The 13404-nt window shown below is 39.9% G+C and overlaps 1 protein-coding gene across 1 annotated transcript in view; it reads left to right on the forward strand.

Annotated features, from left to right (window-relative positions):
* prss56 (serine protease 56) overlaps positions 1 to 13404 on the forward strand; it is a 69574-nt gene that overhangs the window by 8911 nt on the left and 47259 nt on the right. Inside the window, exons 3-5 of the mRNA XM_060834444.1 lie at positions 4215 to 4373; positions 8807 to 9001; positions 9297 to 9350. Of these exons, the coding sequence (XP_060690427.1) occupies positions 4215 to 4373; positions 8807 to 9001; positions 9297 to 9350 (408 nt within the window). The remainder of the gene's footprint in view (positions 1 to 4214; positions 4374 to 8806; positions 9002 to 9296; positions 9351 to 13404) is intronic.

Below are 13404 nucleotides of genomic sequence, written 5' to 3' on the forward strand. Positions count from 1 at the left end.
TACTCTCTTGAATGCTTCAATTAACTCTGCCTCCACCATACCTTTGGCAATATGTTCTATCCCTAACAACTCACTGTTTGAAAATGGTTTGCGTCATATCACATTAGCTTCTTTTGCAACTCAGTGTAAACCTGTGCCCTTTGGTTCTTGACCCTTTTTTGAGTGGGAACAACATCTCCCTATCTACACTATCAAACCCACTCACAATCATGAAAACCTCAATCAGATCTCATTTTAACCTCCTCCTCTCCAAGAAGAACAGTCTTAACTTCTTGAATCCATCCTCATAACTGAAACTTATTATCCCTGGAACCATTCTTGTAAATAGTTTTCACACTCCCTACATTGTTAATATAACTTAGTGCCCACGACTGTACACAATACTCCAGCTGAGGTCTAACAAGTGTTTGGTACAAGTTCAACATCATCTCTTGGTCTTGTTTGAATGCTCTTGTTAATAAAACTTTTGAATTGTTCTCTCAAACTGTCCTGCCACTATCAGTGACCTGTGCATTTACACACCCAGGTCCCTCAGCTCCTGTCCAACCTTTGGAATTCCAGCCCCTGTTTTATACTGTCTTTCAATGTTCTTCTTACCAAAGTGCATCATCTCTACATTGAACCCCACCTCCCAACTATTTGCCAACTTCATTAACTAGCTTATGTCCTTTTTGAAGTTCTACACTATCCTCCTCCTAGTTTACAATTCTAAGTTTTGTGTCATCTTCAAACTTCGATACTGTCCCCTGCACACCTAGATCTAGATCTTTAATATCTCTGGATTGGCAAGGTTCCAAATACTGTACCACAAACCTTCTTCTAGTTTGAAAAATATCTATTGACCATTACTCTCAGATTCCCAACCCAGCCAATTTTGTATCCATATTGCAGTTCCAATTTTATTCCCTCACCAAAAGCTTTCCTTACATGTTTATTGTGTATCACTGTACCAAACTGCTCCAGAAGGCTTTGTACACCACATCAACCCTCATCAGACATTTATGTTACCTTTCAAAAATCTCCAAGTTAATCCAACTTTCCCCTTTACAAATCCATGCAGACTCTTCCTGATCAACCCATCTAGTTCTGTGTGACTGCTAATTCTATCCAGAATAACTGTTTTTTAAAAAAAACTTCACCACTACTGAAGTTGAACTTACTGGTGTGTAATTGCTTGGCTTAGCGGAGAAAACTTTTGTGAACAGGGCCACAATGTTTTGAATGTTGCAGGCTTCCGGCACCTCCCCTGAGTCTAGTGAAAACTGAGATTATGCTCAGTAAACTATAAGTTTCACTCACTTCTTTAAAACTCCTTCATGCATCTCATCAAACCTGGTGCCTTTCAACTTTAAGTACCAATAGTCTATCCAACAATTCAACATTACAAATCTTGATTCTTTCTAGTGAGGTTTTTCCTCAGCCACCATGGCCTGGGTCAGATATCCCTCTCTGATAAACGCAGATGCAAAGTATTCATTTAACATCTTAGCTTTAATAAAGAACCAAATGAGTAGGGAATAGAAAGTTATTATGAACAACACTACAAAATATTTGAAGTAACTTTTGTACATGTAAAACTCAATTAAAGCTGAGATGTTCCTCACCTGCAATCATTTTTGATCAGTATTCTACGTATTACTAAACGTTGCTTAACAAGTATAAGATTAAAATCTTTTTTGTTCAATGATTTACCAGAGTCTTAATACTATAAAGTTTAAGCAGTCTAATTCAATGACACAATTTATTCTTCAAAGCCGTCTGTGATTACCACAAAAATGGCCAGTTGGTTCTTCTATTATGTTTTGGTGATTACATAAAGTTTGGAATAAGAAACGTTTCTAGTGTTCATTTGAAGTGCCTCTTTAAAACAGTTGACCGCTTGTAATGAATTATATATGTGTGTTTCAGATCAGGCTAGCATGCTTAATGATTTGTTCGCCTTAATTTTTCTGGCAGAATATTCCCCTGGACAAAAGCGATCCAAACTGACAATATTTTATTCTCGAAGACAAAAGCATGAAAATGATCAATGCGAGCGCCCAGCCTCTTGATCATTAGTTTAGCTTTGATGCTGCCGTTTGGGTTGTGTTCTGAGCACAATGCATCTATTCAAAGGAGGACAGACACCCCACAATCAGCCAGCTCTACAAACTCCACTCTCTGCAGTAATGAATTCAATTGTTTGTCTGTAATTCATGGGAAACTCCTGCTCCCCCTCAGCCTATATGTATATATAAAACTCTGCAGTCCCTACTACCATCTAAACCAGTGCAAAGTAAGCTTCAGCAACAAATAATAAGAATCATTTACCAGTAGGAAGGAACTAGAATCTCAAAAGTTATTAAAAATCAATCTGAAGGAATCAAACCCTTCACGAAGGTTTTTGAGGAGGATGTTGTTGTATTTCTTTCTAGCTGCGGATCTTAGCTTGGCTGCTCCACTGAACAGAGATGTATATAAACTGCCACCCAGCGCCTTGGAAGGTGAGGTAATCCTTTACTTTGTGACAGTGCAGAGACATGTTGACATGTAAATTATTCTGTGCTTTTATAAAAGAAACTTTACTTATAACTGCTGTGTACAAGAATTCTTGTCGACTATTTATACAGGTATACGTATATATATTCATTTAGAAATCAACATACATGAAAAATATGTGAGCGTGCATAATATTGCTGCCAGTACTCATTAACTGAAAACACAAGCAATTCAGTAGATACAAATTAATACTGTAAATGTGGAAACCCAGCTAACATTTCAAAACACTTATACATGACTGTATGCATCAATGCATCACCTTCCAGTCAGATATTTAGAGGTGAATTGCTGTAAGTGTGAGGAAAAAATGAAGTTATTGAAAACTTGAGTCCTTATTGCTTGGAACCAATGTGAAGATGCTATTATTTTTAAAACATAAAAGGAAACAATAACATTCAAGCCCTTAAATACCTGAGACATTTATGAATGAAGGAAGGTGCTGATCTATTCTTGTGCAGTACAAAGTGTCAACATTTCCCAATGACATTAAGACTCAGGACCACACTTGATATCTGCAGTTTTTCAGATTATTACAGAGAATTACATGTCAATCTTTAACTAAAACATCACTTAATCAAAAGTAATTCACACATTCTGTCCCTGAGTTATAAATTCCTCATTATTAGGAATGATTCTGATTTGTGTTGTGTATTGTACAGCAGACAGATAACATGTTGTTTGAGGTCAGCTAGGCTAAAGGAAATATTAACCATGTCTGTTATGGAATAGTAGGAGTTCTTCATCTGAAAATATCTCAGAGGTGAAACTAACAAATATAAGAACAAATGCAGGCTTGTAGTCAATTGCTACTTGACTTTTCACCATTCCAATTTCTGTTTTCATTGACCTAAAAACTATTGCAAAGATTTTAAATTTCAAACCATGTAAATGTTATCGCAAGACAAGAAAATGTGTTTGAACAGCAGTTCCATGAACTTCAGCAGAATAACAGGTTGATGTGAAATGTCAGCTGGCAATTTGCTACGATCCCATTCCATGATCCTGGTGTGGATCAACCTTACCCCTACCCCACCCCACACACACTCCCATGTTTTGAATAGTTCAAAGTTCAAAGGTATTTAAGACTGGTTTAGAGACATGTTGAATGGATTGTGTAACACCAGTTTAACCTTGAAAATGTTTAAAGTAAGCTTTGGTGCAACACAAAACCATTTTTATGAGTTAATGATACCCCAAGTGACATTAGTTGTTGAGTATTTTGAACATAGGAGTGGGAGTAGGCAATTCAGCCTTTTGCACCTGCTGCATCATCTAACTCAATGACATTATCCTGAGCTATCACCACATTCTTTGATATCGTTAGTGTCTAAAAATCTATTGATCTCTTTCTTGAACATGTTCAATGACCAAGCTTCCAGAACCTTCTTGAGTCTTGTTATATATTGAAAAATATTAGGCTTTCAGTTTTAAAGCACAAATTGTGTAAAACAATATCAAAATAAAAAGTAAAAAATGGTTTGGATTTGCAGTGCCTTCCATGATCTCGGATGCTCCAAACATTTTATAGTTTATGAAGTCCTCTTGCAGTGTTGCAACATAGGATAGTACAGTGGAGTAATTCACATAGCCTGCCAAAACCTTTTTTTTAAAATCTTGAAACAAAACAGATTATTTTGCTTTAGAATAAATGTCTTTTTTTCCCTGTGTTTCTGTAGAATTGTCCAATAAAGGCACAATAATTTTGGAAGCAGCCCTGAAAAATGCTTTATTGAAGTTAGATGAAGTGCTCAGGAACAGGAATCGCCACTTGGAAGAATGCAATCACTGCCCAGCGTGTCTGTTTAACAACTGTGGAGATAGAACTACTCAGTGTGGTAGGTGGAACTTTTCACTCCCAATCGAATCATGAAACAGTCTGAGGAGGTTCCTGAATATGAACGAAAAATAAAATTAATGAAGAATGAATTTATATAAAACAAACTGAAGGCATGAAGCTTTTGTGCTTTTAAACTAAGTGAGTGCTATGTTCTGAACTAAGGTGATCTTGGCTGTGACTGTAGGAGGGACTCTGATTTGCATCAGTGTCCAGTTTACAGCACAAGGAATGGATCAGAGATCGTTTACAATTAAAATATGCTGCACGCATATGAACATAAATACTGGATAAGGACATGCTCAGATTATGAAGATGCTCCCTCAGATAAAACAGCCTGCCAAGTGCCACAGTGAATGACTCATTGAGGGCGGCATGCCCCTGCACAGAGCTGAGCTGGATTTCCAGCATCATGCACACACAATGGACTGAGCAGGGGCACAGTGTCAGAGCAATATCGCCCTCTTGAGCCCAAACTGCAATCTGTTGATTATCTTGCTGACAGCTCAAAAAGGTCATAGAACAATTTCTCAATCACCCTGCTTGTGCAGGTTTCTCAGTGACAGTATGAGAAGTAAGCCTTGTTTAAATATGAAATAGGGTCTGAATTTTTCAACCTTGATTTTTAAAAGAAATGCAGCTAAATTTCCAGTTTCATAAGCAGAGCCGAAAGTAGTGAGGCTTCCAGTTTCATCTTCTGTAAGATACCTGATTAAGATCCCAGCTCTGGAAAGGCAATGCATTTCAGAATGGCAGGCAGGTTGAAGAGGGCAGCAGGATGATTAGGCTATTGAACAATAGTCTTCATTGTGAAGTTGCTGTTGAAGTGTGTGGTGCATAAGAGAGCAAAGTGAAATTAATGGGTATGAGTTAAAGATGAAGGAACTGACAACAGTTTCTTCACCCTGAGCGCTATTCATGACAAAAAAATCTGCAAGGGTTTGTCACGCATTGCCCAGCCTCTGCTTGGGGATGATCAAAGACTTACTGTTTTCCACATATAATATTCACCCTCTCCTGCCTCTCTGGCTTCCCGTGTAACACCATGAATATTCCACGGTTTGCTCAATTGAATTCCTGCCATCACTGCAGGGTTTCTGACAGTATGTGCAGACAGCTGCTGGAAAGTGGGAATGAGAAGGCATCAGCATACCTGTCCCAGGCATTTTGTAAAGCTTTCCCAGCCACTACCACATCCGTGGCCTGGTAAACTTCCTCTCAGTTTCAATGAACCTGAAGCACATGTCACTATTAAATGTTGAATGCACTGACTCCCTGGTCTCGAGGGCTTTGGCTATAAGGAAAGGTTAAAAAGACTAGGATCATTTTCACTGGAAAGACAGCGACTGGGAGGAGACCTGATAGAGATATACAAAATTATGACATACATAGATAAAGTGAATAGTCAGAGGCTTTTTCACAAGATTGAAGTTTCAATTACAAGTGGGCACAGTGGTTAGCACTGCTGCCTCACAGCGCCTGAGACCCGGGTTCAATTCCCGACACAGGCGACTGACTGTGTGGAGTTTGCACGTTCTCGCCGTGTCTGCGTGGGTTTCCTCCGGGTGCTCCGGTTTCCTCCCACAGTCCAAAGATGTGCGGGTCAGGTGAATTGGCCAAACTAAATCGCCCGTAGTGTTAGGTAAGGGGTAAATGTAGGGGTATGGGTGGGTTGCGCTTCGGCGGGTCGGTGTGGACTTGTTGAGCCGAAGGGCCTGTTTCCATACTGTAAGTAATCTAATCTAATCTAAATCTAATCTAATCACAGGTTCAAGGTGAATGGGGGAATATTTAAGGGAGATGTGTGAAAGAAGTTTTTCACGCACAGAGTGGTAGGAGCCTGGAATGCACTGCCAGAAGAGATGGTGAAACAACTCACGGTGACATTTAAGAGGCATCTGGATGGTTACATGAATAGGGAGTGAAGAGTGGGATACAGATCAAATAAGGGCAGATGGCTTGTTTTTCAGTTTAGTTAGCGCATGATGATTGGCACACTTCCTGTGCTTGATTTCTCTTTTGTTATTTGTTCTTATTCTCCAGCCACTCCTTCTAACTCAAATCCTGGTAACAACCTTGTAAATCTTTTCTGCATCCTCTCCAAATAATATCCTTCCTATAACAGGGCAACCAGAACTGCACACAGCACTCCCAGTCAGAGCAGTGAAGGCGAGCATGCTAAATGCCTTCTTAACTGTCATGTCTACATGTGATACAAACTTCAAAGAACTATGTACCTGATCCCCCGAGGTCTCTCTGTTCAACAACATTTTACAGTGCCTTGCCATTTATTGTGTATGTCTTACCATTGTTTGCCTTACCAAAATGTAGCACCTCACATTTATTTAAATGAAACTCCATTTGCCACTCCTTGGTCCATTGGCCCAATTGGTCAAGCCAATTTTGATGTCATCCACAAACTTACTAACCATGCTTCCTATATTCTCAACCAAATCATTTGGATAAATGACAAACAGCAGTGGACCCATCACCGTTCCATCTGGAATGCTGCTGGTTGCAGGCCTCCAGTTTGAAAAACAACTCTTGAGCACCACCCTCTGCCTCCGACTGTCAAGCCAATTGTGTATCCAATCAGCAAGCTCTCCCTGAATCCTATGTGATCTAACTTTACTAACCAGAGTTGAAGATCAGGCAACATCCAAGGAGCAGGAGGGTCGATGTTTCGAGCATTAGCTCTTCATCAGGAATGAGAGGATGGCCTAAGCAGACTGAGAGATAAATAGGAGAGGGATGGGGGTGTGTGTGTGTGTGTGTGTGTGTGTGTGTGTGTGTGTGTGTGTGTGTGTGTGTGTGTGTTGTGGGGGGTGTTGAGGGGGGAGTAGCTGGGATTGTGATAGTTAGATGAAGGTCAAGGTGAAGGTAATAGGTCGGAGAGGAGGGTGAAGCAGATAGGTAGGAAGGGAGATGGGCAGGTAGGACAGTTCATGAGGGCAGTGCCGAATTCGAAGGTTGGATCTGGGATAAGGTGGGGGGAGGGGAAATGCGGAAACTGGTGCAATCCACATTGATCCCATGTGGCTGGAGAGTCCAAAAGCGCAAGATGAGGTATTCTTCCTCTGAGTATCTGGTGGCTAAAGTATGGCACCAAAAGTGGGGAGTGTGCTTTTCCAGAGCCACATTCTTCATTGCTGATCTCCAGCATCTGCAGTCCTCACTTTCTCCTAACTTTACTAACCAGTCTACCTTATGGAACCTTGTCAAAGGCCTTACTAAAGCCCATGTAGACAATGTCCACCACTCTGCCCTCATCTCTTTTCTTGATTACTTCCTCAAAAAAATTCAATCAAGTTTGTGAAACATGATTTCCCATGCACAAAGCTAAGCTGACTATCCCTAATGTTTTTGCCTCTCCAAATGCATGTAAATTTTGTCTCTCAAGAATCTCCTCCAACAACTTACCCACCACTGATGTCAAACTCACCAGTCTATGTTTCCCAGGCTTCTCTTTGCAGCCTTTCTTTAATAAAGCTACAGTATTAGCCAATATCCAGCCTTGTGGCACCTCATAGATGATACAAATTTCTCTGCTAGGGGCCCTGCAATGTCTTCCCTAGTTTCCCACAATGCCCTAGGATGCACTTGATCAGGTTCCAAGAGATTTATCTACTCTTTTGTTTTTTAAGATTTCCAGCATTACTTATTCCCTTCCCTAAAGGACATGAATGAATTGGATGTGGCTTTATAAAACAAGCAAGTTTACAATTCTGTTAGCTTCTAAAAAAGAATTCAGATTTTTAAAAATTGAATGCAAATTTCACCATCAGCCATGATGGAATTCAAACTCAGATCCCCAGAACATCACCCCAGGCTTCTGAGTTAATAGTCCCATGACATTACCACTTATCAACATCTCCCCCTGTATCCTATAGCAGTTTGGTTGGCTCCTAATTTCCTTACCCTGGAAACAGAGATTGTCTTACACAGTAGGGCTTTTAGATACGCCCATGTCTTCATATGACTTGTGCACAAGTGGTTTTGGGAACTTTTTAAAGCTGCTGGAGCACCATTCCATTAACATGACTGAAATATCAGTTACAAATGACATTGTGGTCAGGAATGGTGACCGTGGAATTGATATTTAAATCGGTACTTCTTTCTCTGCAAAAACCATTTTAACTTCATAACTCTTAACCAAACGTTTAGGTGGTAGAGACAACTTTCTGACTAGCCAATTTCTGTACAGCATTTAGCAGTGGATTAGCACCATGTTTGAAAGGAGATAATTGCAAGAAATTTCTGATTAAGAACGTAAAACTCCGTATCATATCTACTACATAATAGGCTGAAGAACAGTTTTGACAATATTCTTGAATAATATCAATTTTAATTTGCCTCAGTTTTACTGATATTGGTAATTACAATGTCATCTTCTACCATCATTGGTTCTTGGTTTTTATTTATTTTTTGTTTCAGGAGTCATGCCTACCTCTGAGCCCAACTGTGAGACTATTTTAAGAGCAAAATTGGCGGAACCTGAGTCTGAGCGTCAATGGGAGCTGAGTAAGGCCTGTTGGTATTATCAGACGTACTGTCCAAAAGGAGGGTATCGTAAAGTGAGCTGTCTGAAACAGATGGAAGAACGCTGTCATGCCCGGATACTTCAGTGCAGTATGTATGAACCTAAAAATTCAGTTTGCACCAGTATCACTATGCCAGGCATTTGGAGGGGTGGTTTGGATCTGCTTGGATAGAAGACATGTATCCCACTTATACTGAGACTTCTCGTACTTACAATATAAATCAATATTTGTTCTGGTGAATAAACTCTATGTTGCATTTGTGACCATTTCTACACAGATGAGATGATGAGAAAGCAGTTTAAATAAAAGAATACACAGTGGTCAGTAAGTACTAGAGACAATCAATTATAACAAACGTTATAGTGTGACTGTTTTTTTTACAGGTCAGACAGACAACATGAAGAGCCTGAATTCCATGTTAAAATCAGAAAGGAAAGGTAAGAACTGACTTCTGAATATTTGGAATCACAATGCAGGAATAGGTCAGAAGTCACACCAGATAATAGACCAATAGGGTCATTTAAAATCACAAACTTTCTGAGCACTGCTGCTTCATCAGGTTATGAAGGAACAGCGCTACAAAAGCTTGTGATTTTAAATAAACCTATTGAACTATAACCTGGTGTCATGTGACTTCTGAACCTGTCCACACCAGTAGTCCAACACAAACACTTCCACATCAGTTCAGGAATATGGCAGCAATTAATCTTGTAGCCTATTAAATCATACGTCACATTGCAATGGAAATCCTGGTAAAATGGATATCTGTTTTCCTGAAATACCAAAACTTATATCTTTGCCCATATCTTTATTATGTTATTGATCTGAAAAACAATCTATTAAAAATTGCTTAGCATGTAAATGAAGGTACAAATGTAATCATAACAAATAGAGAAAGAAACAGCAGCACAATAAAACAATGTTTTCAGTAATAAAAAGCAAATAATTATACTTCTTCAAAATATGGGAAGTATTAAACAAAGTCTCAAAACTAATTAGATGTGAATGGGTTGCCTTCACAACTACTCTCTGTATGATTTAAGTTATAATATCCTGCGGAACATAGCAACTGGAGTAGACCATTCCACTTAAAGACAAAATACCGTGGATGCTAGAAGTCTAAAATAAATACTCAGAATGCTGGAGAAATTCAGCAAGGTTTGGCAGTGTCTGTGGAGAGTGAAACGGAGTTAGTGTTGTTCCTCACATCACTTCTTCAAAACTGAAAAGTGTTGGAAAATTGTTTTAATAGTTTTGAAAAGGCAGAGAAGGACCAAGAAAACAGACAGTACAGAGGCCCATTACAAATGACAAATGCCTGATTAATAGAGCAGAGAAAGAGATATAAAAAGGGTGTAACTAAAAGTGTGAAAGAGAGAGAATGGCTCCTTGTTACTAAGTGATAAGTAAGAACATTCCATTCCTTAAGCCTGTTCTACCACTCATTCAGATCATAGCTGATCTGTATCTTTACTCAACCACCCTGGTCCCCTATTATACTTCTTTTAGATTAAATTAGATTCCCTACAGTATAGAAACAGGCCCTTCGGCCCAACAAGTCCACATCGACCTTCCGAGGAGTAACCCACCCAGACCAATTCCTCTACCCTATATTTATCCTGACTATGGACAATTTAGCCAGGCTAATTCACCTAAACTGCACATCTTTGGATTGTGGGAGGAAACCGGAGCACTCGGAGGTAACCCACACAGACACAGGGGGAATATGCAAACCCTACACACAGTCGACCGAGGCGGGAATGAAACCTGGGTCCCTGGCGCTGTGAGGCAGCAGTGCTAACCACTGAGCCACCGTGCTGCCCAGAAAGATCAAATTCAGCTTTGCAATTTTCAAATGACCTACCTTCTCTGGGGGAGAGAATCCCATGGTCTTACAGCACTTTTTGGGCAGAAATATTTCCTGTTGTGAACCTTAACAACATAGCTCTGGTGTTCATATTATGCCATGTTCTGGGTTCTACCACCAGAGGAAGAATTTACTCTCTATTTGCTCCATTAATTTCTTTTTTCATCTTCATCACTTTAATTTGATCACCTTTTATTCTTTTATATTCAAGGGAATATGAATGTTGTCCATGAAAAGTGTCTCCATAATTTTATTCTTTTAGGCCCAGTATAATACTGTTGAACCTATGCTGCTTTCCCTCAAGAGCCGAGGTAGGTTTTCCAGAACTGAACTCAGTTCTGCAGATAAGATCCAACTGGAGCTTTGTGCAATTAACATTATACCACCTCATTGCATTCCAAACCCATGAAATAAACATCAACATTAGTCATTTCAATTATTTACTGCCTCTCTCCACTGATCGCCTCACAGCCAGCCATCTAAGATAATGATTAGTTGGTTACTGATGTTGTATTGTAAAGAAAAATCACCAAATTAATCCAGCAATCAACATGTTCAATTTAAAGCTGAATCTAAGCAATATGAGAATTTGAAATGTTGCTGGGAGCACACTGTCAGACAGCAAAGCAGGCAGTTAGGGAGGTGTGATTGCACATGACCTTTTACATATCGGGGCATTTCCTCGATTTATTAAAAAAAAAGAGAGATTATTGTGATCCACCAAAGAACATCTGTCTTTCATAAGATCTTACAATAAACAATTGCAGACTATTTCTTTATAATAGAGACAAAATTCAAATTTTTTAAAGGTAGAATGAAATAAAAATAGCACACACACTCAGACTAGGACAGCCATAATCTGTGATTACACAGTAGCTGAGTCTTACCAGAGTGTCAATGTTGGTGGGTTTCATGAAGGGTTTCTTTCACAAGGCTCAGCAAGTTCTTTCACACTACCTTCCTAAACTCATCTCATTACCTCAATGGTATTCTTCTACTAACTGTGGCCACGTGTTTTCGCTACTGACAGGATATTCCAGGATCTCTTGTGCTAATGCCATCTTTAAACCTCAGCTGTTACCTGGTCAGATGTTGGCAGTCCAGAGGTACCATTCATTGTGCATGTGGTGGGAGAATGACCACAAGCCGATGCTTCCTCAGGGCACAGAGGTAGCACAGTTGACTCTTTGTTGCACATACAAGTGCACATTCATACTTCTATTGCTATTTAAGGACCAAGTGGCACAGCCTACCTGTACTTAGCCTGATCCCATTTTATAGTCATGTCTACATTGTCTTGTGGCCTAGGAGCAGTATCCCTATATTTGGGATAGAAATCCCTGGTTCAAATCCCAACTGCTCCAGAAGTATGTTATACTATGCATGACAAGATTGTAAAAATGTCTACAATCGTGACTAAGTTAGTGTTACCCTTTCCTGATGTCCAGTGAAGCCCAGCACCTTCTCATTTCTCAATGTGGGACCATCACATGCTGAAAAGGTTCAAAACATTCACTTTTATTCAGGTAGAAAATGATGTTCCTACTGCACAGTGTCTTTACCTTCCTCCATGGAAGGCTGCTACCTGTCTCCCAGTCCGTCCACCTCTATCATACCCTCACGTAGCCTGCTCCAGTTGTAAACAGCCCAGCATGCTGTCAGCATTCACATCACACAGAAATGACAAATTAATATATTCCAACAGTGAGACATGCAGCATTTCAACAAAGAGGACCATGCAAAGCTTTTTCATGGAACTTTGACATAAGACCTTACTTTGCTGAATGCAGCATTATTTATGTCATAGGATATTGTGAACAGACATTGTCAATGTTGCATGAGTAATGACACATTCTCCTCCCAGCCTCACGTCACTCAAGAAAGGCATCGTTGTATATAAGGGCAGGTTGGCAAATACTACGACTCAATTTGAGAGGAAATCAAAGTTAAAAATCACACAACACCAGATTATAGTCCAATGGGTTTAATTGGAAGCCCTAGCTTTCAGAGCGCTGCTCCTTCATCAGGTGTCTGTGGAGTACAAAATTGTAAGACACAGAATTTATAGCAAACGTTTACCGTCTCTAAATCATGAGAGGAAATCAGTTCTGTGCCCCTGTGCAGCCTATGAGAGTTTTGCATTATGGTCCTCAAATATCTGTGATTATTTCACAGAGATGACTAGCTGCAATAACCAATGAAATGGTCAAGGTAGCTTCTGTGCAGCATTTACACCCCATAGGGACACTGTTTACATTTCCCGTACAGGGTGCAATGTTTTCACCGTGTTCTGTGTGAGTAATTTGATGTAATTGTCCCTTGAAGCTACCTGGCTTCCACTGTAAAATGCAAGACAAGTCAGAACAATTGTGGGCACTTAAGGCCTGACTGAGAGGGCAAAGTGCAAAAAGGTAAGATAAGGCAAGGCAGGAATGCTGCGAGCATCAAAGTAGGCACAAAGGGAGTGAGCTGATGAACACTTCTGAGGTGCACCCTGGTCATAGAGTCATACAGCTGCACAGCATGGAAAGTCTCCACACCAACCAGATATCCTAAATTAATCTAGTTCTGTTGGCCAGCATTGGCTCATATCCCTCTAAACCCTTCCTGTTCATAAACTCACC

This window comes from Hemiscyllium ocellatum, chromosome 13 (assembly GCF_020745735.1).
Source record: "Hemiscyllium ocellatum isolate sHemOce1 chromosome 13, sHemOce1.pat.X.cur, whole genome shotgun sequence".
NCBI lineage: Eukaryota > Metazoa > Chordata > Chondrichthyes > Orectolobiformes > Hemiscylliidae > Hemiscyllium > Hemiscyllium ocellatum.